A 27,821-nucleotide genomic window follows, 5' to 3' on the forward strand; every position below is an offset into this window, starting at 1 on the left:
AGGTGTCAGGGTATCTGGAGGTTCACCAAAGCTCTGCCTATCACTCCCTGTGTGATTCTGGGATCACCCTTTTAATCACTGCCTCTCACTGTGAAAATGTATTACATGCAAAATTGCTGTGAAGCTTAACCCATTGCTTGTGAATGCTTTGAAATCTTGAAACCTGCAGTAATACATGTTTTTAATTCATCTCTTCTTTCCAGTATTTTAAGCTGAAATAAAAGGCTAGGAAAGACCATTACAATGAGCAAGTATAATCTTTTGCACATCAAACACCCAATGATTCCTGAATCCCACAGTTCAATTTGGGGGTTGATCCTGTGCAATATGCTTTGGTCCTAATGCAATAAAATGTGCATGAGTCCATTTAAGCGTGAACCTTATAGTGATTGCTCATCTGTTTAAAGGAAGCATTTGCTCAAACACTTGTGGATTGAAGTCTAAGTACTTGGAAACTAGTGGATTTAAAATCTGTAAGCACTGTTATTTGTGAGAGACATTCTCATTTGTAATCCTCAGAAGATGTTCTCATATGGCAAATTCCAACTCCGACTTCATGTAACATCTTCAGCTTTGGGGTGCCTCCCCACAGAAGCAGAGGAAGGACCAGGTCCTCATTTACACTTCCAACTATATCAGCTTGCATAATTAAAGGTGATACCCTTCCCTTTAAAGGAACTTTTATGCAAGTCAGCACATTTATCTTTAAGGAAAAACATGAGCTTGAGATTATAAGATCTAACTTTATTTCACATTCTGAAGCTTCCAGAGTGCTTGCAAAACATTCAATTCAGACATTGTTTAAACTAGTAGTTAGATATCTGACAGCCATACTGGTTATGCACCAAACAATCTGTGTTTTTAATCTCCCTAATCCAGGGGGCATAAAAAAATGTTTTGATATCCAGTACAGATTTCAGGAGGAAAAAAATACAGTAAATTTAAGCTTCCTTTTCTACATTGTTTACTAAATATAGTGTAATACAAGTAATAACATGCTGTGGAAAGTTCTACTGTAATGTAATGTGCATTACAATCCAGGAGTAAAAATTTACTCATCTAAAATGATTTCACTCTCAAGGAACAAGCAGTTTTGGCCAGCTGGGTACACACTGTAGGCCAGGTTGTCTCTTCAAACAGTCCATGAAACTCAATAAGCAAAGGGAGCAAGCTTGAATTCTGATTTTCTTAGGCACGTTAGAATAGGCAGCATCACCTGTTCTAGAGATAGGACACTGTGAACACACTCGTGCATGCAATGAAGTTCATCAGACTCAGTAAGACTCTAAATGAAAAAAATATTATTAATGAATGAAATAACACAACTTTCTTTCTTCAGAAGACTATTGTTTTAAGTCTGTAGCCTGCAACCAGCCAAATGCAGTTTTGCAGTCTTATCAGCAAGTCCTTGATGTACTAGAACCCATAGTGTCTGCAGTGAAATGATTTGTAAACTCTGTTAATTGTTCTTCTTCTAGCAATGACATATATCTCTCCAGAAGGGAAACTGTTGCACACTAAAAATAAAACAATAAAAGCCAGTCAGTAAATACATGCAAAATTATTTGGCTTTACAATATGGAATACTTGTGGTTTACAGTAACGCTTGTAAGCTCAATGTTCTCAATGTTTGTAGTAATATTTGCAAGTGGGGTGATACTGGGCTGGAAGATTGCAGTTCAGAGACCAATGCCAGTGCTTCCTGAGGGATGCTGAGCTCGGCGAAGGGATGCATGCTGCCAGTCTCCAAAAGCCTGGAAAGTAAGATGTTAAGCATTTTGCCCATTCTCAGAAGCTGCTGAATCTTTGTCCCTCCCAGAAGACAGATGAGGACTTGTTCTCTCTACAGGAGCACAGGACCAGCTCCCTCAGGATCAGGAGTCCTGTGGCTGGTAGTTGCCTAGCCCTTTTAGGATAAAAAGGCTTATGTGTGAGGACTAGGACTGTTCCTCTACTTGTGGAAATTCTTAATCCTTTATTTGAACATGAAATATTTAACAGGAAACTGATACAATAAGACTTAAACCGGGCCCCATTTGCCTGTGCTGTTTCCAAATCCCGGACTTCTCACATCAGTGCAATTAGCCTCTACTAAGCCAGGGGTTAGCTTGACATGATACATGTATGAGTCAAGAATATGTGTTAACCTCAACTAAATATTCCATCTTTATCTTCATATTCCAACTAATTGTACAATCCCAGTATTCAGCCATAGATGTCTAAAATCTTGCTTTAGTGGAAGACAAGATTTCAGTGAATAATTTGCCAGGAAGAATTAAATGTTGGTACAATTTGAGAAAAACAATTTGAAATAAGGAAATGAGTAATCCCATAGCAAAACAGGAAACTTAACTAAATATAGTTGTCATTCATGCTGCTTATCTTGATAACCAGAACTAGAAAAATGAAACATGAGGAGTTCTGCTCCATACAGCCTTACTAGGTATTAAAATGTGACTACCTGTTCTGCTGGCTGCAGACAGAAAATTCTTTATAATTGTTATCGTGCATTTAATATGTTTTTTGAAACTTCTCTTTGCATGAAGCTTCGTATACTTCAACATTTTTCCCACAGCGGGGAATTTTATACAAGCAGCCCTAACGTGGAGTCTTTTAAGATCCTCCACAATCAGCAGAACAGGATGCCTATGACCACAGCCAGGACTGTGACATTAAATCCTCTACAAGGTCTGCATCTAAGGTTCCTCAGACAGAAGGGTTTCTGTGGTTGTAGGAAGAAGGTGGGTAATGGAAGATGTTCTCTGATAATTTAACATCCTTGGGAAAATACATAAAACCAGAATTTTTATTTTTTTTTTAAAGAAACAGAATAGTGAAATTTGTAGAAATGTGTATATCAGTAATCCCTAACGTGATCTGTTTCTTCAAGAAATGATCTGGGTTTTGTGTGGCAGCATTTTCTTTCCTCTGAAGATTCAATGGTTACAATTAAAGATACAACACTATAAATATGCAAGCATACAGCAGAGCAGTAAATTAGAGCCAGCAGTGCAAAGACAAGTGATCCCTTGGACGGTGGGATATTGTGCTCTAAGAATTCACTGCTACCTGCCTCTTGGCAATGTATGTCCCCTCAGCAACGGCAGCCAGAGACTTCTCAGAGATCTTCATCCCGCACGGAAAATTGTTGAGATGACCGAGGTTCCTCCTGAAATGCACGTGCGTGTTTGCAGCAGGGACCTAGCTCAGGAGTCTGGGAAAGCTTTTATGATGGTTTCATAGGCGGGCGGGGGGGTTTGTGTGGAATGGCAGATGCGGAGGCTGTTGTTAGACCAGTGGAATTCGGGTCGACTTAAGCTGTTGGTGGTGCTTCCCACAAGGGTTGTGGTGGTGTTGGTGGGAGTGAGGGTGATGAGCTGACTGTTTGTCTCCACGGGGAGGGGAGGACACTGCAGGAAAGGGTGGAAGGTGGACGCGCGGAAGCTTGACTTCCTGGGGAAAGAGTTGGCTTGTTCTAAGGAGGCTTGCCGCTGGAAGGTGAGGCTGGCGAGGCTGAGGTTGCTCCGACGTTCGCAGCTGCTGTTGCGGTAAAATCCAGTCCTGCCAGTAGTGTGGCCATGGGAGGAGGGCCTGGACCGACGGCTGAAGGCTGAGGAGCTCCCCTGGGAAATGTGGGCACTAGCTCTGCGACGGGACAAGCAGGTGAACAAGGCCCAAATGATCCCTCCAATCACCAGTCCAACCACCATGGACACTGTGAAGGCTATTGTTATCTGCTCTGAAATACAGCAAAAATACACAGCAAAGTTATTTCATTAACTCTGAAGGATTTTCCCGACAGAAAATGAATTGAAGATGGCAGCCTCCTAAAAAAGATGAACAAACCCTAAGATCTTTGGATGCAATACATCAACTTTACAACACAAACACAGCAGTTCAGGTTGCTCTCACTATATGGTGTTTTTTTCTTTCATTTGCATAATTCAACAACATCCAGAAAGTAGCTTGCATTTAATATCAGTTTCTGTACCAACGCAAGGGAAAAGTCTTTAGTCTCCCAGAATCAGCCACCCACCAGCCCCAAGGTGTGTTATAAAACTGCCAAGCATTTGCTTCTGCAGGCAATATGAGGTGTGGATTTATGCAGACTTGTTGTTCTGTTTATAGACTTTTATGTTCTATGTGTACATGTTTGCAAACTCACCTATTACAACAGTGTTCTTACGTGTTCTTAATGGAGTAAGCCTTGTATTTATTACAACATAAGAACATGTGTCAGCCTTTTACTGCTGAGTAACAGATACTTTAAAACCTCATAGTAGTTAATGTAAATTACTATATCCTAAATTATTATGGACAGAGATAAGCATTAGTGATACTAAGTCTCTTGAATATTTCCCATCCCCAATGCCCAATTTAAAGATGCATTAATCTGCCATTAAGAAATGTAAATTTCTAGTTCTTTTATAAATGCTTTCAAGAATTAAGAGATATGAAAAAAAAAAAAAGAGCGTGGCTAGGATTGTTTTCTCCCCCACATGGTTTCACAGTGTGGAAGAATAAGTTTTTCCTTGTATATTTCTAAGAATAGGACAGTTACTTCAGAAAACTTCCCTTACTGTTGCAGCCAAGCACCAGCTTTATTGCTGTTCTAAAAAGTTTGGAGATACATTTGTAATCCTGGATAAGGCCTGAAATGAATGCAAAACCTTTATAGATCCCCTCAAAATTCAAGAAGGAATGGGATCTCAAACAAGAAGGAACACTATGTTGACTACTGGTGAAGCAAAGAGGGAATAAGTGAAAAAGAGCCATGGGACAGCTTGAAACATGTTTATTCTGTCTGTGCTGTGTTATCATGTTTCTGAAGCATTTCTGCTAAAAAGGAAATTGTATTAATCAGATAGAGAAAGGTGAGTAACTTCTATAACGTACAGAAGCGCAGGCCAGCTAACGCTGTGCGTAGCTGCTCACCGTAACAGAAGGTAATAACTCCAAGACAGGGATGCAGATGTTAGAGCCCAAAAAGGGCAAGATGAGACTAGGTTCAAAATTTTCTTGCAAGGTAACAGCTTTTAAAGAGTTTCCCCTGAATTTATGGTGCTGCACAAACAGTCATTCCCAGAACTCAAAATAATGACACTGAGTCCGAGCTGTGGGAATTAGCCAAAGCAGGCGCTGGAGAGGCAAAGAGAGCAAGTGGCCCAAGAGACGGCTACGGAGAGCAGCCAGCACACAGCGGGGGCAGTGGATGTCTGCAGGGCACAGCACCCCAGTACGCGCCAGCAGATACCTTTGCTCAAAGTCAGGCCTCAGTGCCTAGCAAGGCTTAAACTTAGGGCAGGTCACTGCAGGAGGGGGAAAGCAAACATTCGCTTTCCTTCCAGCAGGGGAGAGTTAAATGACTATTGGTGTAATTGCACTTTAAGAATTAGTTATTGTTACCTTCCTTACCTACCTTCTTACTTTTCTACCTTCATTGAAAAATTCTTAGCTATGTGATTCATACTTGCAGTTGGGGAAAATTAGCTCCTTGAGCACCCAAAAGTTTAGCATAAAATTTTTACAGGGTGGGGACCACAAGCTGCGTTACATTTGAAGCCAGCCCTTGCTGCTGCCCATCAAACCCAGTCAGAGGGGCAGCATATTCACCCCACGTGTCTTTGCAGGTGTGGTTCTAGACAGGACCAGCATTATCATGAACTACTGATGTCACCATGAATCTCCTACCCAAGTTTATTCACCTTACATTTTTCAGGATAGACTTGAAGTTCCCTGAGGCCCAGAAAATCTCCACTCTAATTAAGCCACTGATATTTTGGATGGCTATATGATCCCACTGTTGCTTGCATGTAACCTTGGCTTTCAGATAGGCTTCTAACCATTATCTTTTTCAAATGGGATGATAAGGCAAAGACTGGAGAGGACAAAGCATGGGAAATTGTTGTAGAGCACTGCTCCCTTTTGGGAATGCTTTGCTGTCCTTTTGTTCAGAGCTGGACTAGGCTTGACCCTAAAATATAATTTTTCTTTAAGCCCTCACTTTTACAACTAAGAAACTCTTGACTGGGCACGCTAAGTCAAAGGGTGATTGTCTGGTCTGCTTTTTGTAAGAACCCACAGGCAGCATCCTGTGCTGCAACTCCTGGCTGCAGATCGGAGCTCTGCCACCATAAGCAGCCTTCTGACAAACTCATCATGATTCTGCCCTTTATAAAACATCTTCAGAGACACAACAGGCCTCATTGTGCCCCTTTTGGTCAGGAATAGCCTATTATGCCATTTTAATGGATTTAATACATTCTGTTACTGCAAGTTCTGACTCATACTCCTCACGGTGGGAAGGGAGAGCCAGGATTTAGCCACCTCCAGTTGAGTAAATCCCAGGGAGTGTCTGTCCTAAAGACAGCACTTCCCAACACTAGAGCTGCAGTGTGAGTACCCCTGCTGCTGTCCCTGCGTGGCTATGGGAAAGTGGAGCAAGAACTAATCCTTTCTTAGGCTGATTTCGCTCACACCCTGGCTGGAATGCTCGTTACCTTATTATATTTTGAGACTGCCAAGGGAACCCCCAGGCACAGGGCTCTGCGCTGCCACCTGATATCCCTGCTCCTGTTTGGGCTCTCAGCTCCAGCAGGGAGGAGGGGAAGGGCATCTCTGTGGGGCTCGAGCGTAAGGAGAAGCACAGCAAGCTGCACAAGTGTACCTGGCTCTGGGGTCGCCATGCACCATGGTGAGGATTTGTCCCTGCATCCCTCTAGCCATAATTTTCACCACCTGCACGATCAAACCAGCATTTCACACCGTTAAAAGCAGATGAGGGAATTGACAAAAGTATCGAGTGCAGCTCTTCAGTCCTTCCCACGTGCTGTTCCCCTGTGCTGGAGGTACAGCACAAACAATTATCCCTTCATAATGTCTTCATTTTCTTTCATTTCTTTGATTCTTTTATTTTTCTACTCATATAAATGAACATAAAAATAGAGGGTCAAAGTATTGCCTGGGGAAACTCAGCTGGGTTTACACTGACTGTTGCAGTTGCCATATAGTACCCCAAATGCTCCCATTTCCATTTGGACCTACATTTAATCCTTTTAGTTCTTATTATAGAAATATTGCCAGAGCCATTGGTTACAGGCACTTTATTCTTTCTATTCCTAGACTCTCACTGACTTCAGTGGGAACTGTGGGTCACACTAATAAGCCCAACTTGCTTTTTGTTCACTCCCTGCAGAGGATGAATTTCACTGAAACGTAATTCAGTTCTAGAAAGTTACGCTGAAGAATTGTAAATCTATGCCCATTGATTTCCTTTTTAGAACGTCCAGCGATCACAGCCCTGAGGTACATTGGAGAAAACACTACCAAACAGAGAAAAAGATCAAAGGCAGAGTGGGACTTGCTGCACCTGGGATTTTGAGGGGAACGGCTGGCTTTCACAGAGTTGTTTTTCTCTTCCTTAATGTGGGCAGTGCCAGGGCAGAACTAGCCTTTCAGGAGGGTCAGAGCAATACTGACACAAAGTGTCTCCCAAGGAGCCATTATAGTACCTTATGGTTTCCTAAGCTGCGCATGTCATGGTTTCCTGAGAGCTGTGCATATCTCCATTATCATGGAGATAAAGTAAGGATGCTGCCAATAACAATAACTCCCCAGGTGCTGGTCCCCTAAATATGTTTTGATCTGCATGTTTCTCAGGCTGCTCACACTGCCTGCTTTATTTAATTGTGCCATAACCAAAAAGATTTGGTATCCCACCTCAGTCAGTTTTCTCCACTCTCACCTCTAACACCAGGTGAGGTGAAGGGCAAAGATTTTTTTCAACAATGCATGACAGACTTTGAGGTACAAAGCCAGAAATAAAAGGATAAGGAGACAAAGAAACTGAGTATCTTAGCTACTTTACCTTTCTTATCTATAGTACTTCCAATGTGTCCATGCAAAAAAAAGGTTGGAGGTTCAGAACCCACAGTAACACCCCTGACTTCCGGATGTTACCCCCCGATCTGAACACCAAGCCAGCATGTGTCTGTCAGCCCAGCATCTATCCAGATCAGGCAATTCCTTCTGAAGCCTCCCTATTCCCTCCTCTCTGACTGCTGCATGCAATGTCAAGCAAATGTAGTGCTACAGGTTTGTGCAGGGGATTATTTCCTCTGCTATGAAAAACTTTTTCTTGGCTATTCCAGCTTTCTTTAAGGCTTTCATAACTTTCCAGGAACTGTATATATGAAGTGTTAGTGTATATCCTATCAAGTTGATACCCTCTAGCAAGTTCTTAACACTCTATAGAATCCACACAGAAGAAATTTGGTCATGTTCTTAGTAAAGATGACAGACTGGCTGATAAGGTGCTTTTCCTAGTTATGGCCCTGAAATAAGTTCTTCCCATCCATCCTGGGCATCAGTAGCAAGGCCAACCAAAGGGGGCTTATACCAATCTGTAAGTCTTCTGAGAAGTGGACTACATTCTCTCCCTCCTCACTTTGGAGTATACCTCACAAAAAATTAGCAACACAGTCCCTACCTAGACTTGTCAGTCCCTGGATCAACCAAAATCTTTACTTTTTGTGATGGAGGGTCCTGCCTCTATCATGGAGTTTAACAGGATCCTTGCAGACATACTCAGGCCAATCTCTTGTTTCTGTGAGGGTTTCATTTTACTTTCATGTGTATAGACCACATCAGATAGCAAGACATCCCTTTGAATTCAAAACATGTTTGCATTGAGGATTCATTTTCCCAAGGAATGTCCCTCTTGCCCTCAGCTCTGCCTGGGTTGGGCTGGAACAACATTTTACTGCCTGAACTTAGGAAATTCTTGGGACTTGCATCTTTCCTATAGCCTTTTGATAAATTCCCCAAGGTGTAAAGTTAAGGTGGGCACGAGATCTTCCTTGCCTCATGCTCACAAATATATATATTTGTAAACTTTTCACCTGGCCAAGTATATGAAGGGGTAGTAGTACCTTTCAAATCATGTAAGTAGCAGCTTCAATGAGAGCATCTCAGAGCAAGAACCAGGGTGGGGCGGGGGGAAGATGGGATAAAGTACCAAATGCAAAGGAGAGAGAAGTGGAAAAGCATCTCTTAGTCAGGCTGTGCACATGACTTGAATTTGAACTCCATCTTTGCCAATAATAGCTAATAAAGCTAAAAAAGAGCCAGTTAGCTTTCTGAGCATCTGTTCTGCTCATGCTATTGCTAAGCTCAAGGAGTCAGAAAACACCCATAGGGTGAGATGATACCTACACATTTGATTTGATTTAGTGGGTGACTTTGAAATATTACAATCTTTATGTTTTGGAGCTGTTAATTTTTTTGTTATTGCTTTATTAAAAGGAAAATAATTAAGTAGTTTTATCTTAAAGTTATCAGAAGTGGTAAGGTAGCTTGTCAGTCAAGAATGGCATTGTTCAGCATTCAAACTCAGCTTGCTCTGGAGATGTTTTACTCATATTAAGTTAGAGCAACATTCTGTTCATTTACTTAAGCAACTGAGTAATTTTGCAAGTTTTCTTTTCTTCCACCTGCCCAAAACTAGCATGAGGCATCACGTACCTGACATGCAACTTTTATTCCATGTGGGCTCCAGCCAGCTTGTGTGCAGAACATACAAGCTCACTGATTTCAGCTGTATTAGCAATAAGAGGTGTCAGAACATACCACCATCTTGTATAGTGGAAAAGACCTATTTTTATAATTTCAATCAAAATTCTAGAATTCTAAATTTATTTCATTTTAATTCTTTCCTTCTCACATTTTTGTGAGCTCTCTTTCCTTTAAGTGATGTCATATGCCAGTGACTCAAAACTTGTCTAAGTTAGTAGAACATCCCTCCCCCTACATGCACACACGCTTGTGCACACACACATTGCCTTGACCCAAAGCTGAAAAGCCTTGACAACTGGTAGAGGCTTTGATCTCAGACATGGAAAGATCCAGCTCAGCCTCTGCCTCACCCTATACTTTTTTCCCAAAATGAAAGCTCTGTGACAAAAGCCGGTATAAAAACTGTACAAACCAGTATGGGAATTGATACCTGAACATTGCACGTCTTAGCGTAGAGCACCAGCTAGTGTATTAAAGTATGAATTGCATTTTACAAATGACAAATCTAGTAACCTGACTAGTAAGAATGGTTCAGACACTGTTTTACGGGAGTCTCGGTGTCTCAGGTTTTGAGTGAGGTTCAGGTAAGTCATCAGCGGATATTCATAACACAGCCTCATTTTTACAAAACCAGACAGGAGCAGCCAGGGTCCATCACAGTTTGAACACACTCATAGCATCTTCCTACAGCTATAGCAAATGTACGTCTCTAAGCTGGACAGGCTGCAGCTACTCTTCCTCACACATCCCAGGCAGCAAGCTTGGGAAGGAAGCATACCCTGGGCTCAGAGAGCCACCACTTTCTCCCACAACAGAAGGTTTGAAGTGATTTGAGCTACTTGAAATTTTATGCCGGTTCTACTGACTCCAAGAAAACTTTCTTTAAAGCTGGGGCTGGTATCAGCAGCCAAATCCTGTACTGCTGTTGTCATGCTGAGTTCAAAAAAGCAATTTGTCTGTATCTGACAAGTGTTGAGAGTACTATCTTCCCCATTTTTGTCACTAATTGTATTAGCAAAACAGCCTCTCATTAATCATTTGTAGGCAGTCCATGATTCAGTTGGGTGGGCGAATCCATTGCTGTGTAATATCAACCAGCTGTGATCTTAGTCACGGCAAAAGTTTAAGAAAGGTCACACAAGACTCTTGTGGAAAGAGTGACAGTGACAGGCTACAACAGCACAAGGTGGTTCAGGTAGTTCTGACGTCCAGAAAACAAACAGAGGAGGATGGTGGCATCTGGAAAACAGAATCTGTGGGAAAAAAAGGTGAAGGAGAAGCAGACTGTGCAGGACGTGAAAACTAATAAACAAAATAAGTAAGACGGGCTGCCAGAAATGTCAGTGCTCTGCATTCAGACACAGCTTGCTAGAGGGATGTTTTATTCGGCTTGTGCTAGTGAGAGATTCTTTTCTGCAGCAACAAAGAGTAATTCTCCCACTTCACTTAATAACTAAACAGTTGTTTTTATGTCCACTGCAGATAAAAAAAAAAGATTGGATTTAAAATAGAGCAAAGGAAATAAAAAAAATTTATTTCTATCTGTGAGGACAGGTAAGAACTACAATAGATAATCCATGTAGGTGGTGCATCTACCCCCATTAAAGATTTTAAAAACCAGTATCAGTCAAGAGTTGTTGGAATATAGTTAATACTGTCTTGAAAAAAGAAGGTACAGATGACAGCTCAAGGTCCATACTGACGTTATTTTGTGCAGTTTCTAATACCGTCTTCGATCAGGTAATCAAATAGGCTCCGGAAGCGTCTGAAAAATTGTTAGGTAAATGGCAAGGAAAAAAAAAAATGCAGTCTGTGCCCTTGGATTAATTCTCAGTTTGAAACGCAGAGGGGATGGCTCTTTATTAGAGGGTTAACTTCACCAACGAGCAACCTGCCTAGGAACAAGATTGCCCTCTGCTGGAAATTTGTGCTGGAAATCTGAACAATACATAAACCACCTTAATTCTAATAAAATAGGGTGTCAGAAAAAAACAACAAGAAACATTCCAACGAAACAATACAGAGACATTACTAGTACCTCAAAACTCAGAAAAACTCTGTATTACATTGCCATAAACACTTAGGACTAGCATTTTGCAGAGGCTTTGAAAGTAAAGTAGACTGAGGCACAGCAAAAGTGTTCAGAAGCTTAGTGAAGTAAAGCTTGTACAGTTTTGTGCAGATATCTGTGCTGATGGAGAAACATGAGGTAAAGTCTGTTTTTAAAGTCATATTTCTTGCCATCAACAGTAAAGTCCAGAATGATCTCCATGCACCAGAGTACATTTGCTTCGTTTCCTAATACCATAATTCATTGTGATAAAAAGCCAGACGAATAGAATATGCCATCCTGATATCCCACAAGCCAACTCAGAGTTAATGATGTTCCCTTGATATTACTGGCAGTTGATTTTTACTGGAATGATAAATAAAGAGTAATTGTAATAAACGGAAACATCTAAGATAGAGATGTCAGCAAGTTTAATTTAATGCCTTTGGCATAACTATATAAAACAAAGCAAAGATTCCTTTATGCAGACAGAGATAGAAACTTTGTTACCGCATGGTTTCATTATGATTCCTAATGCATTACAAAGACAGTAATATAATTTTTATCTTTTCCACATGTGCAGCAAATAATCCTCTGGCAAGGCAATCTTACCAACCTCACAAAACCAGAGCATAAGGCCTAAGCTATAGCCTCTGCATGAACCTAAATCAAACAGAAAATCACAATTTGCCACAGTGCAATAGGGCATTATAGTTACTACTTAATTGATGAGACTATTTCGCCTGAGAATATAATAATTTCTTATATGAACAGAGCATTAGTGACTGGAGTGAAATCTTAAAATTAAGTAGGATTTCCTAAAATTCTTGAAATTAAGAAAGAAAGACCAGAGCACGTATGCTACATTTATGAAAACAGAGGACATTCAGGGTTAGAACAAAGCACAAGGTTTTCAGGTTGCTGGGAAGACTGTAGGGTAAGGAATACATTGAAATCATCCTCAGTCCCACCACAGCAACGCTGTTGTCTGTGGTCTGGGAAGAGCCTACCTGACCCAGACACAGCCTCAGGTGGAGCTTGTCCTTACTGCGAGAACCCACAAAAGGCCACGAAGTATTCGTACTGAAAGTCCAAGTTTTATCAGAATATGAAGCAGAACCTTTTAAAAGAGAAAAAACTCAGAGTGACAAGGCACACTCAGTATCTTGAGACACTAGGTATACTAGAAATAAAGACCACATTTCAGCCTGCCCAGTACATCCTATAAACAGAGGTTCTCAATGCAGTGCTTTTCAGAAGTGCTGCAACCTCTGCACGTTTGCCTCTGGGTCTCAAGTGTCTCTTTCTCCCACCTGAGAGGCAGGACCTTGTTTCTGCTCCTGGCCCTCAGCTGTGCAGTCTCTCTCCCTCTCCCCCTGCAACCTGCTCAGCTGCTTCCCAGGAGAGGAGCCATCTCCTCTTCCCAGTTCCACCCCTCTTACCTCCATTTTACATGTACATCATGTATTAGCATAGACAAAAGGAATGAAACAGATACATACAACATAATGTCTCGGCAGAAGCTGAAGGAAATCTACTGGGGCCCAAAACTGTAAAGTTTCTCATAAACACTCTCTTCTCACTCAGAAATATATTGCCTTTGAAATACTGCCACAGGGTATTCTGCTGACAGGTCTAACTTGTGTATTGCTTGTTCAAAAATAGCCATCAATGGAAGTAGTGTTTAGTGTTCTATTTATAGTCTCATTCTTTTTTGAGATTGCTAAAACTAGGGTCTTCTTCAGGTGAAAATCAAGAAAGTTGTACAAAGTGGAAGAATGGGAGGAAGAGGAGCTGTTTGTGAACTTCGCTGAATACTGATCTAAAGTACCCAATAAACAAGTATTCAAGGAGCAGGAAGAGGGATCTGTATTTAAATCAGATTTTCCTACATTTTCACTGCAGTAAGACCTGAGCTACATCCAGTAATGCAAAAAATCTGCTACATTTATCTTCCTCAGGGAACAGGTGTAACAGCGAACATTTTGAGAATGCAGAAGGATGTCCATATGTGGTAGTACTGTACTCTTCAATTAGTGAACTGCAGTTCAGAAATTTGAGCTTTCTTTCTCCTAGTACTTCCTGTGTGACCATCAATCAGTTTCAGAGATTTCTCTTGTACGAAATACGTCTGTGAGTATCCATTTCAGTGTGGGCTAGGAGACCTAATTACATTGTACTCACAAGAATCTGTGCGAACACAAGCTGATGAATACTGGTCTCATTTCTAAGTGAGACTGTCGTGGTTTAACCCCAGCCAGCAACTAAGCACCACGCAGCCGCTCGCTCACTCCCCCCCCACCCAGTGGGATGGGGGAGAAAATCGGGAAAAGAAGTAAAACTCGTGGGTTGAGATAAGAACGGTTTAATAGAACAGAAAAGAAGAAACTAATAATGATAATGATAACACTAATAAAATGACAGCAGTAGTAATAAAAGGATTGAAATGTACAAATGATGCGCAGGGCAATTGCTCACCACCCGCCGACCGACACCCAGCCAGTCCCCGAGCGGCGATTCCCCACCCACACTTCCCCCCAGTTTATACACTAGATGTGACGTCCCATGGTATGGAATACCCTGTTGGCCAGTTTGGGTCAGCTGCCCTGGTTGTGTCCTGTGCCAACTTCTCGTGCCCCTCCAGCTTTCTCGCTGGCTGGGCATGAGAAGCTGAAAAATCCTTGACTATAGTCTAAATACTACTGAGCAACAACTGAAAACATCAGTGTTATCAACATTCTTCGCATACTGACCTCAAAACATAGCACTGTACCAGCTACTAGGAAGACAGTTAACTCTATCCCAGCTGAAACCAGGACTGAGATGATTACTGATCTGGATTATTAGCCAACTCTTGATGACCCAGGACAGATGATGCAGGCTGGAGATTCAGTGTGAAGTGTGACACTGGTGCTTGTCCCACACGAGCCAGCGGTGCCTGGGAGGCTGTGTCTGCTCCAGGCTGGTCCAGGTCCTACTTGCCTGGAGACTCCTGCGCTTCTCAATCAATAGAGCCATCAACGGTCTCCGTCTTCATTTATACTCTGCCTGTGTAACTTATGCACCTTCCACAGAAGCTATGTGTCTGCTTGGTTGGCTCATCCTTCCGTTACCCTGGATAACTGAGAGATGGCATCAATATAACATAATTTTTCAGAGCAAAGGGTTTAAAATTAACAGATGTCAGTTTAACGGTCAAATATGCCATAAGTCTGTGTTAAGATGCTGGATTGTGAATTCAAATGTCTGAAACAGGGAATTCATTTTCTTCTGCAAATCAGGTGCCAGAGAAGCAAAGCAGAGACTTCTGCTGAGAAGCAGAAACGGCCCTGGCTGTTTGCTTCCGCAAGCATGTGTCAGAGCCCAAAGAAGTTTTTGCATTGCATTGAACTGACTATTTTTTTCTCCCCTAATTATTTTGCTGAAAATTTCCTAGACATTATTTCATAACAATGTTGTATATATTTCTATTGTTGATGGAGTTTTGGTTGAGGTTATTTAACAGATAAATCTTAAGTTACTATTGTCCCATTTTCAATACAGGAAAATCAAACTCACATAAGTCTCTTTTCTGTCTCCTCAGCTAGAAGAGGAATAAATTATATTAGGAGAACAACTTAGGATTGCTTGGTGCAAATTTAACTACTATGCAATAGGCTTCAAAATCTGAACAAGTACCTTTTATTACGTTTGTACAGGAAGTGAAGGTTCTACCTTGAAAACAGGAAAAAAATAAGTTGTCTGTACTGTGACTGATAGTCTTTTCTGATTTTGTTTTTCTTCCCAGACAAAAGGATAAGGTTATGAAATGAAGATCATCTTACAAAGGCAAAAGGGTCAGTCTTGAGTTTTGATTTTCCTTTGTGCTCTTCTTTTGTGATTGTGGACATCTCATTCCATCTCTGTGCTTCAGATTAATCTTTTCTATAAGGGAGATGGCACCACTCACAGCCACTCATTTGCGTCACAAAGATCTTTGACTCCTGGTTAAATGAATTACAATGGTAAAATGGGATATTATGGATCAATACAGAGCATTTTCCTTCAACAGGTTCTACAAGAAGAACTGAGGCAGAATGATTACACCTACCATGTGCTGAGACTAACTCATGAGTATGAATCTTGCCAGGCTCTAGCAGCTGCGTATGCAGCTACAGGGAGTTTGTCCCAGGGAGAAAGCACAGCACTAGGCTCCTTTTTTTTTAAATGACACATACACATGCCTACACATTCATTGGTGTGGTGCTTGGAAGAAGAAAGATACTTCATTTCCTAAAGATGAGATTCCTGTATTTGGTGGAAAAATAAAGAATGATGCTTCTGGCAGCTCATGTGACAACGGGCAGCACCACATACTCAGTGAATACAGTAGGTGTAATTGCCAAAAAGTGTATGCGCTGTGTGTTTGATTAATATTTAAATAATACTCTGAAGAAACTTTGCCTCTTTCTTCTACTACCTCAGATCTGTGCCCTTCCTGCTAAAGATGGTTAAGCATTTGACAAATCAGTGGTTGTATGGGGGGGTGGGGAAAGCAGGAAAGAAGCAGTAATTAGGATGCAACAAAACACAGCCCGAGGATGACAGACTCACTTTAAAAGAATAATTTATATACCAGGAAGAAATCGTGCTCTGAATAGATAGCGTGCAAGAATAAGACTGGTCTCTCCTCTTCATGACTTAGTTTGCTGCTTTCATCCAACTACAGTAACACTCTTTTCTTTTGGCTTGCCAGAATAAGGGCAAGGAAAAAAATAGGTCCCTCATTAATATCTACTTTTATCTCTCTGACAGGCCTGCATATAAGATCTTGGAATGGATTTACATATTATCTTCCTAAATGTAAGCTCTGACTATTGATATAATCCCCTTTGCTTCAGTATTGGAAGTGATAACTTTCACATGCTTGTCAAATCTTTTACTTAACTGATAGGAAAATAAGCATAATCATATTAAATTTGGAATAGTTTGATTGTTCTGCCCCTTGAGAAGACAGTATATGATTTATCTGATAAATTTTTATGTAGGGTTTATACAAAACAATAATAGTCTAGTAGTTGATACAAAATGGTACCTCCAAAGCTAGCTGGAAAATAAAATACAGCGTAAGGCTAAGACACAGTTCTGTCTCCTGGAGAAATCAGTGTGGGCAGAGTACGTTTAGGTTTGACATATGACCTTGACTCCTGTCCTTGATGGAGCACAGAGGAAGTGGTGGCTTCCTGCAATAGTTTGGCACCAGCATAAGCAGCATTAGAAGGTGCAGTGCAGCATCTCTTGCCTGGCTGCTTCAGGCTCCCTGTAGCACTCCTGGAAGAGAACGAAGCACACAGACACAGCCGCTCCAGCAAACAGTACTGCCACATGCGTAAGACATCCAACCGAAAAGCTGCAAACAAACCAGCCCTTCTCAAACACAGCTGAGGGGGAACAGAAACATGGTGACTCCTGAAGCTGAGAGGGGGAAGATGAGCAATGCCTTCCTTTTTAATTACCTCACAAGTCATAGATTTATTTCTCATTTGGTGTAAGAATAGTTCTGGAGGACTTCAGAGGAAGAGCCAGGGACCCTGCGTGTTCGAGAGGAATGAGATTCAGGGCTGTCATGTTGCCACTGAAGGGCTGATGTTCAAACACAGTTGCTGCCATTGCTAATGCCTCACCATCACATGCTATCTTTTATCTTCCATCAGTTAAAACCACATCCTTGTTGCCATTTTTCTCTGTATTAGCACTATTTATATGGAAGCTGCGTCCTGTTTGAGTCACTGGCCCAGGCTGCTCTGCTGCTGCCTTGTGACACATCCCAAGTCAGCTCACATGGTGGTCGGGGAGCTGGAAACGGGAAGATCTTCTGGTGACCTTGACCTGGTAGGTAGGACGATAACCCTCCTCCTTGCAGAGATCTTAACAGGTTCAGGCAGAGGAAAGGTGGTATGTGTGGGTCTCCCTTGCCCCAGCAGTCCTCTAGCTACCATGATCGTTATCAAAATTGTGCGGAATACTTAAATCAGCTTCTGACCACCTGAGCATTTGAGAAGTGATTTAGTTATGTGACATTTTCTACATCTCTATCGCAGGATTTTCATGTGGACCAGTATCTCATCTGAAGGGGGAAAAAAGAGATTGCCATGGGGAAATCTCTGTTGCTCTGGAAGCCGTGCAGCAAAAGTTACTGTGATGCTGCTGGGCCTGGGAGGATGCACTACCCTCTCCAAGAGGTGAAAAAAAAGTCTGTCTCAGGTCGTATATAGGTGAAGCTGAGTTTTACTGATGTTGCCGGGTTTTGTTTTTTTGGGTCTGTGTACTATGTTCTCAGAGTCTGACTGAAGTCCCAGTGTGTGGCATTTGTAACAGACAAAACCAAAACTAGTCCCTGTCCTAAAAACTCTGCTGAGCTGTGTAGGATTTTCACAGTCCTGATTTCTGTGAATTCACCATGCAGATACATTGCAATTATTCTTCAGCAATATGAAAAAAGTTACTCATTCAAACGACATCTTTGGTTAAGTAATCTGGAAATATGGCTTCACTATTAAATTTGTGGCATCATGTAACATTTCACTGAGGAGCAGGAGGGAGAACTTGTAGGTACACTAGATTTAAGACTGGTAATAAGAAGGGAAATATTTCAAGGATGTAACATTACCATAAAGATCTCCTTGTCTTTCATAGTGTTGTTGAAATGTATCATTTTTTAAATCTGTGTTGTACACGTGCTCCTCAGATAAATGTACTTGAAAAAACTGAGTGTGTTTACAAGAAGCGTTTGCAAAACCAGAACCAGCTTTCTGTCTGGTTCTATATCACATTTTACCTCATCCTCTTTCTCTTGACAATATTCCTACAAAGCAGCACAAGGAAGTTTTCTCCATTTTTCTAACAGGGACCCGAAACCTGGAGGAACCATCTGTCTTATCTTCCAGCAACCCAACTAAAAATCTGCCTCCCAGTATGCTTATTCCCACAAACATCTTTTGGGGGATCCAGCCTGCTCCAAGTTCAAGTTGACCATAGGAAAATAAAACAATTCTAGTTTGTGAATTTGGGAAGAATCAATGTATTTTACTCCATGTTAGGAACCTTACGTGGGAGGAGGCTTTATGTCACCATTGCCTTTACTTAACACAGCTACATAGCCGCTAAAAACCAGGTATGCTTGCAGGTGCATTATTGAATAGAATTGGGGAAATCTGCAGCCCCAAGGATGTGGACTGTACATACCAGACTGACACAAAGAGGTATAAGCATATTCTACTTCTTTCTGCAGTATCCCTTGTATTATGCACTCACACCATTCACACAAGTAGAAATTTCTAGTGCAGACAACATTTTGCACTTATTTTAGAGGAATAATGTTCTAATCAATCCATCCGATCAATATCTTCTGGGCTAAGAAACAGAGAAAAAGTCTCCAAGGCTCTATTTTTCCACCAGTTTTCCTAGCCATTTCATGCAGTGAATTCTGAGAGCTTTCTGACTAAACTAGGAAATGCATCCCTCCTTCCTATTTATTATTTTATGCATTAGACTACCTTTATATTGGCTTGTCCAAATTCATTTGCCACTGACGTACTAAAACCAATTAATGAAAGCATTTGCATTATATGCTCTTCAAAACAAGCTCTTTTTCCACAATCTGTAGATATACTTGGCTGTGAAATGGGAATGAAAGACAAGGTCTTAAGGGCATGGAAAGTTAGCTTTGGACATGTACAAGTTTTGCTTTTTTTAAAGGCTCCAGCTTGAATAAATAAAGTAAAGTATAAGTATAGTAAAGAATAAGTAAAGGAGAAAATATTGGTCAGAAGATGGAAGGTTAGGCAAGCAATAAAGAACTAGCAGAGCTCTAGAAAATCTATAATAACAAACCTGGAAGTATGAGCCATGTATTTGGTCGGAAAAGATAGGTGGAGAGCTGGAAGGAGGGTTTGTTCACATACAATTGACTCTCATATTAACTCCATCATGATGGGGACAGAAGTCTGCTCAGTGATTTGAATCCTTTAACACCACACACCATGAGGTAAAGCCCTGAACTGCAAGTCTTGAGTGATGGATCAGTATCCCTAATGAGCCAGAAGCCAGACTCTGAAATTCAAATGTTAAGCAAACAGACTTGTTAAGGTAATGCATGATGAAGCACTCTGGGAAGTCTGAGCAGGAAAGTTGTCAATGTAGACATAGTCAGTGTATGCCAGATGGGGCAGATGCAGATTCAGTGTGAAGACTGCATTTTATATAAATATATATATATGGCCACCCATGACATAAGAGAGGTATTAATACAGCCTCCTGGCCAAAGAACTCAGATATATTTTTTCAGATATGTTTAACTTCACCAAATCAATATGGATCATCCCTTCCTCTGATAACACTTGCTGGGACCATTCTGCTCCTTTCCCTCTCTCTCACCATGTATTGATGAATTTGGCTTGCTTTTAATTTTTTTTCTTATTGGGTAATTTTGTCTATTGTTTATATATTATTTTAACTAAATGCAAAAATGCAATGAGGTTAAAGAAATTCAAAATTGACAAAAAGTCAGTTATCATCGGAATACAATTTTCATTTATTGTCCCCAGTAGTAGTACGAATGGAGAACTGCTTACTTAGTCATTGAAAATACAGTGTAGAATTTTGGGTCATGGCAATACTCATATTTGCGCACTAAAAGGCTCTATCCTCATTTTCAGTCTCTGTTTTCTGAAGGAGGACAATGTCCTACTTCTTTGGATAAGCACTGGAAGGAATTATTCCCTAAAATACTAGAGGAGGAGGAGTGCATCATGAAGTTGGAAGAAAGAATTTTGCCTCTCCCTCTCTCTCTTCTCCCATTGGGGCTGCTTCCAACAACAGGAGCCTGTAAAGTCTGAAGCTGTTTGTCTCCAGCAGAGTGATTTCAAAAGAAAGAAGCTCACTTGTTCACATCCCCCTTCCAAACTTTTGCAGGCACCAGTGATCTAACCCAAAGACTGCAGAAAGAGTGAAGGCATTTATTCCTTGTGCTATGAGCTCCTTATGATGTGTGATACACTGCCAAGTATTGCACTTTTAAAATCACTGGGGTTTTCCAAAACACAGAGAAGTGACAAAAAAGAGACCAACTTCAAGAAAAGATTCCAGTTGATGCAGCGTCTTCAATCACCTTGCTCTATTTTGGCTGGCTGTCGCAAATTAAAATACCAGGAAGAATATGCACGCTAGGGTGAAATTTTGAAAAGGGAGAAAAGGGAATGGAAGAGAAGAAGAAAAATAGCAATTCAGGAAATACATCCTTGAGGTTGATACTACACCTGAACCCAAGGCTCTAATTTTGTCATGTTTTCCTCCTACTTTGTTCCACTTCAACCCTGAAGGTTTTCTCTACCAAGAAGGAAATCTCCAGTGGTGTAAAGCATCTGTAAGTGGCTCTGTGTCATGCCTTCTCTTCCTCCTATCTGCCAGCAAAGGAGTCGCATCTTCAGCTTAATGAAGTCCTCTGCCCTATCAGCCATGCCCAGTCTACCAGGATAAAGGCCCTCTGGGGTACTCGGGTTTATGCTGGTCTTTTCCAGCCATCAAACTAGGAAGAGCAGTAGCCTGGTAGAAGCTACCACTGCCACATCTGCTGTCAAGTGTTCCACAGCTGGCTCCAAATTGGAGCTGTTGTGTGCCCACATCTCCAGCACAACAGCCGAGGCAGCTCCCAGAGTCTTTATTTGCTGCTGCTAAAGCCAGACTGGAAGGGTCCAAAGGGTGCTAAGAGGAGCAAAGGGAATGAGGAGAGACCATCCAGTGGGTATGCTGAAAAAGCATTGACGCAGTCATCAGAGTGGAAGCCAGCAGGCTGAACCTGGCCACCACACAGGTAGCCAAACGCTTCTTTTCTCACTTGCAAAGGACTGCACTGGATTTGCCGCTCTTGCTTCTACTCTGCCATGGCTACCACCCCTGAAGGATCCCAGAAGAGAAATCAGGTCCCATGGCTGTCAAGGTTGGACTTTCCTGTGTTTGACAGCTGTGTTACTGGTCATGTCAGTGCTGCCCTTCACAAGCAGTATTTCAGTTCATAAAAAGCATGACGCAAAGTCCTTAACCACCTTTATTACTACACTACTAACATGATGTCACAACACAGTCTCAGACGTCAGAGTATGTTCATCTCTAAGGACCATCTTTTCCAGCAGAGTATATAGTCTGACTTCTTTCAAGCAAACAGACACATTTTAATGAGGAGATCAGTGGGTTGTGGGAGAAACAAGGCAAAATTTGACATTATATTTAAAACCATGAGTGCATTTGTAGCTTATGAAGTCAAGTGATAACATTTAAAGTATTAGTGCCAGGTAGTTTGCAATATTAAAATGCTGGAAGCCAGCAGATATATGGCATTGTTTCCACACACTGGACAAAAACCACCCTGGGTTCTGATTCAAGAAAAGAAAAATTGTCCTTAATGTTTTTAAGGTCTTAAATTGTAATGTTGCATTTTTAAATAGATAGTTGAGAAAAACTAGACTGAAGGATAGTCTAGGCATCTGAGTTTATGTTGATTAATATCTGCTTACACTTTTTCTCTCTGCTGCTGTTATATTGATCAAATGTACTATTTAAATTAAATTTCCTGATTTGAAAGTATATTACTATCTGCACTGGAGAAATAGGATTGTCTCGAAGTCATTTATTGTATTTAATTGTGTGCGACTGAAAATGCTTTTAGGAATTACAAGAAATGCACTCCTCGTTAAAATGGAAACATCTTTGCTTCCACTGTTAACTTACAAATCAAAATTAACTCAATAAAGACTATATTAAAACATAAAAAATGAGATTAGTAGTTGATGGATGGGTACCAAACCCTGAATTTCTCACTCAGCTATTGCCAAACCTCCTTTTGAAACTACCAATAAAAAAAAAATAAATCCAGATTCTCTGTCTACAGTCCTATGTGATACCAATGGTGCTGAAGTTCAGCAGAGGTTGGCTTTAAGTGCTTCTCTTCCTGCCTCTGCCAATGTACTGTACTATGGAATCCTACTGCAAAGTAGGGTGACTGGAGGTAACACAGCTTCATAGAAGCTGGCACCTGAAAGAGATGAGCTCCTGCATCATTGGAGTAGGTCAGACAGCTTGTCTGAAACAGGCACGTACGTCTACAAAGACCGCACAATGTCTGTAGTAGCGAACACCTCTAGCAAAGTGAGAATTGGAATCCCAATTTTGTGCTTGTGACACAGTACACAGAGGATATTTACTGACAGGGCCAGGAGCTCTATCATGAAACTGGTGATCTAAAACCAGAAGAGGAGGTTAATATTGCATTATATTTTTTTTCCAGCAGAATTGATTTTAGGCCAGCAAAACTATTGGTTTGCTGCTTCTGTTTGCTGCATAATTTAGCATTTCAAAAATACTGCAGAATGATGATGGTGAAGACTGAATTCAAAAGAATTCCTGCAAGATCTGCAGCTAAGCATGTTATCGACTCTCCAGGCTGTCACTGACTCTACACTGAGCTTGCAAAAAAGTGTGCTAATTTTTTTTTTTAAATATTATTATTTATTAAGGTCTTTGCATGAATATATAGAGAGGATTTAGACTACTTAGGCAATCCACGGAGCATGGCTTATATCAAGGTGCATATATCTTGTTTTTATCTGCACAGCTTTATTCATGTGCACTTCCACTAGCCTGGAGCAGTTGTAAAAAGATTTATATGTGCTTACACATAAATAAGTGGAGGACAGTTTAGTTTGTTCATTGTTTTAAAATTCTTAGAGTCACTTCTAAGATGCTATTGTGTGAAGTTACAATTGGAAACTGGACAGCTTTAGAAAACAGGATGCCTGTATATTTTCCAGAGTAAGGAAGCAGCTGTTAGACAATAGATGGCTTATAAAAATGTGAGAGATTAAATATCATTATGAATAGTTGCTTTAACAATTTTTACAGCATTTCTTTTTTTCTCAAAAAGTTAGTTCCTCTCAGAAAACCTTTGCACACATTTTGAACTTTACACTTTGGCCGAGTGCATGGGAGCCGCTGAGGAGTCACCCAGGCATGGAAGAGGATCTGCATCTTGGTAATGTATTCACTCTCACAGCACTACGTGGTGGGTGGCTTAGAAAAACAGTGAAAGGAGCTTGTAAGCCATATCCTGAAAAATCACAGTTTCAAGTACTGTATTCTCATTTAATAAAGAAATCCATGTTGTTTATATCTATCATGTGCAGTTTTATTTTCACCTCAGGTCATGTATCTCCAAGGATGTCAGAAAATACACTTCTATCATTTTAAGTGAAGTTTCCTCACAGTAAGCTTGTGTCAGCCATTGTCTTCCGACACAGACTATATACCGTCCCTCCCTAGTCTACCACATATGATACACCTACAGGAAAGGAAGAGGAAATGCTATTAACTCTTCTAAAATCTGCCAGAAAAATAAGAAAGACCACGCAAGCTCCTCACAGAACCCCGAGCTGTGAGGTCCATCTGCTGTCAGAGCGTAAGGAATGGGAGGTGATCAGGGCTGGGGGCAGCAGCGGTCCCTGGCAAGCCCGGGGGGGCAATGCTGGTGGAAGGAGATGCTGGCCCTGTCAGCGGCGAGGGAGCTCACGCAGGCCCTGCTCTGTGGTGTCAAAAGCAGCTCCTGACACCGAAGGACAGGGGCTTGGCGCACCTGGAGAGGTACCTTAAATGGAACGACAGGGTAACAGCAGTACCAGCAGGGCCAGCCACGTGCAATAGGCTGTGGGATTTAAACGTTCACTTCTTAGGTGCTTTTTTTGACTCTTCATGAAGATGGAGAACACCTTTCCCACAGTCTGAGCAGGATGGTTAATGAATCCTTAGAGTTTCATATGACTTTGCTGTTTCTTGTGGATGTTTCCATGACAGTAAAGCAATAATTTACCTCAGAATGAAAGCAAATCTGCAGTAACAAGGGACAGCACCTTTTACACAAGGATTCTTAAAGTACATGTTGATGAAAGCACTTTCATTTTTGTTCTGAAAGAGCCATTTTAGAATTACATGTAGTTCCACTCTACAAAAATGATAGTTATTCTTCAGAGTCCAGCAGACAACCTCCAGACAACAAGAGACTCTGAAACAGTAATAACAGTATTTTTTCCTCAGTTAATCTGTAAGTATTTCTCAAAGACATTCAGTAACATTATCCTACTCTCTAGCCCAAGACACAAAAATAAAGTGAGTTGCTCATGCTATAGGAAAATATATGTGTCACTGCAGGAAACATGTGGATGGCATTCAACAGATTCTTGTTTCTTATGCTAAGGAAATGGAGGAACTTCTTTAAATCTTCTCATATAGTTATTTTCCACTCTTTTCTCAAGGTGCTTCTATGCAACAAAAGTCCTATTTTGCTAATGCATATTATTTTTTAGTTTAAGTTAGTGCACAGATTCTTGGAGGGGTCATTGCTCAATAGCGATAACATAATAGACAAAATCAGATCATATGATTCACTCTAATGCTAAATGCAAATACATGTTAATGTTAAACATAGCAAGCAGTAGAGCTTTTTGGATGGAAAGGTTCTCCACAGTGGTTCACAGAACACTTTAGGCTCAAGTCACCGAATCTAATTACCTTGAAGGAATTTCAGTATAACATATACTTCCACCTCACACTCTATACATTTCAGTTAATGAACTATTCCCAGGTTTGGGTGAAAGAAAACAGTCTTAATGGATAATAATCAAAACACACATTGAGGAAAAAGCAAGGAAAATCTGACCATGAGGCACCACAACAAATTACAAATAATTTTTCATTCTGGAGGAGTAAGAGTTTATTCCAAAGGTTGCAACACGTTTAGTTTTTGCTATCTCTTTTTTCTTCAGAAGATGAAACAGATCATGTCTGCCGTGTAGGTACATCCATTAAACAGTTGAGAATGTCTATCTGATCTAAAACATACTGAAGTCAATAGACACCTTTTCAACCGACTTCAGTAATGAATTTTGTCAAACAATCAATTCTGCCCTGGCAGATCCTGCTGTCTTGATTAGTTTAAAAACATGATAAAACTTTGTCAAGGAAACATTTGGAAAACAATCTTTTGCACTGCAAGAAATACAAAATCTATTAATTACTTTTGCTTCCAACATGAGGCTTGAAAGTATCTAGACGTATTTTTTAAGGCAATCACCAGCAAATCTCAGCAGCTACTTTAACAATACTCTAGAAAAAGAAACGAAATCCTTACCCCAAAACTTTGGTGGCCATGTGATTGGAGAGTAAGTACTGTTTCTATCCATAACATCCAAATAACAAATATAGAATGGTATGTCCACAGAGGAGCAATGGGTTTCTGAACGTTTGAGATTTAGCAGTAGAAGCAATGCTTTTGTGCTGCCAGGGAACTGTGTTGTTTGCCTGAAAGGAAATGGATGTATCGCGTTTCCTGCTTGTGGACTCGAATTAGCAAGTGCTTGCCTTATCTTGGAACACCACATGGTTCCCCAGACGAGGAAATAGTTTCCTTCTCGTCATTTCCTCAGCCAGAGCAAATTGACTCAGAACAATACCAAATCTCCTCCTTCGCTGAAACTTTTTGAACCCCAAAATGTCCAGAGACAGAGAGATGAAAATTCTTTTCTCTTTCCTTTAATGATTTTCTATGTTGAAGACTGTCCTTAAACATTCAAAAGCAGTTGTATTTGGTAGGAATTTTCAGCAAGGAAGGAATGTGACAGGAAGCTTTTGATAAACACCATTCCACTAGTATATTAACTTAGAGTATGAGGATTGTTAAGTATTCGCCGTTGTTCCTTGGCTAGTTTCAGGAACTAGCTGGGCCTGACAGTGTAACTGTTGGCATTAATATTTTAATGAGTGTACTTCAAATTTCCTTTGCCAATTCTTTTCCTTTCCACACCCCATTCTAAAATATGAGTTCCGTTCAACACAAACAGACTTTGAGCTAATCGTTTGGACAGCTTTAATACAATGCAGTGTTAATTCCCTGTTGGAATTTGTAGGTACTGCTGCTAAATATAACAAATAGCAATAATAACAGCCCTACAAAAGAAAATAGCCAAGATATTTAATGACACAGACACAGAATTAATGGAGAATGTATGGGGATTAATAAAATATATGATTTTGCATTTATGTGATAAATTCTGTAGGACCTGATTTTAACTATTTTCCTCTTAAATATATGGCAGATAATGGATGTCCATAAACATTCTGCTGTGATTGTCAAACTCTGTTCTTTGAAGAGTTGTACGAGGTTTTGTTTTGCCCATTGTTAAAAAGAACAGAATCAGTTACATCTATTTTTCACAATGAATTTCAGGACTCCCCAAAATTTAGGAATATTCCAATCTTAAGATTTGGATCTGGCATGATTTTAAGGTTGAATCTTTTTTTGTTTGGGATTTTTTTGCATGAAACAGATTTTTAAAAGTACTGAGTAAAGATACCCTGATGGTTAATGGAAGACTGATGGCTTTCAAAAGTGGTGCTTAAAATGACATATCCAAATACTGAGTCAAGCACCTGAATGAGAAATATCTGGTTTTCAGATGTCTGTGAACAAGATACAACTTGATAAGAAAGATTATTTAGTTTGTTCGGGACACAGATACCAGAGCAGATGTTAAAAATATACAAATTAAAGAATTCTATGACTGGGGTTAGTTTTGTGCTCTGAGGAGTAGATGGAAATACAACAAAACTGAATTATTGTAAACTATAAAAAGAAGAAATTTAGTGATTTTAGTTTACTGAATGCATCTACTGAGATAATCATTGTAAAACAGAATTAAACACTGACTTTAATCCAGTTGAAAAGCAGCTGAGTTCAGACATGGACACTTATACAGATAATTAAATCTTCCATATTATCAAGTGTATTAAATATGAACCTTAATGCTTTGTGAGGAATTCAACAGCAATGAGAAGCAGCATGACGGTTTCTCTCTGGACAAGGTATTCCAAGGTGGGAGTTCTCTCATTTTCCTCAGAAACAAACAGCTGATATGGGCAACTGTCAGCAGCAGCAGATCAGAGAAGCTGGACCACCAAAAGTGTTGCCTGGTCCATACACCTGTAATGCTTATCAGCAAGTTGCAGCAAATAAAGTTTTAAATGAATCAAGGTGATGTTGGCTTACAATGACTTGCAAAGCAGGAGGCTCTCTCAGATCAGTTTCAAACTCTCTTTCCACTATTTACTCTTGCAAGAA

General features: G+C 40.6%; 1 protein-coding gene across 1 annotated transcript; it reads right to left on the reverse strand.

Moving 5' to 3' along the window:
- Nucleotides 1-947: 947 nt before the first annotated feature.
- Nucleotides 948-26,085, reverse strand: MYCT1 (MYC target 1). Its single transcript, XM_075035970.1, has 2 exons — nucleotides 25,836-26,085; nucleotides 948-3,739 (listed from the first exon to the last, which is right to left on the reverse strand). The coding sequence occupies exons 1-2, from the start codon at nucleotides 26,083-26,085 to the stop codon at nucleotides 3,207-3,209; spliced, it is 783 nt and encodes a 260-aa protein (XP_074892071.1). The 3' UTR covers nucleotides 948-3,206.
- Nucleotides 26,086-27,821: the final 1,736 nt, after the last annotated feature.

The sequence above is a fragment of the Buteo buteo genome, chromosome 9 (genome assembly GCF_964188355.1).
Source record: "Buteo buteo chromosome 9, bButBut1.hap1.1, whole genome shotgun sequence".
NCBI classification, from domain to species: Eukaryota; Metazoa; Chordata; class Aves; order Accipitriformes; family Accipitridae; genus Buteo; species Buteo buteo.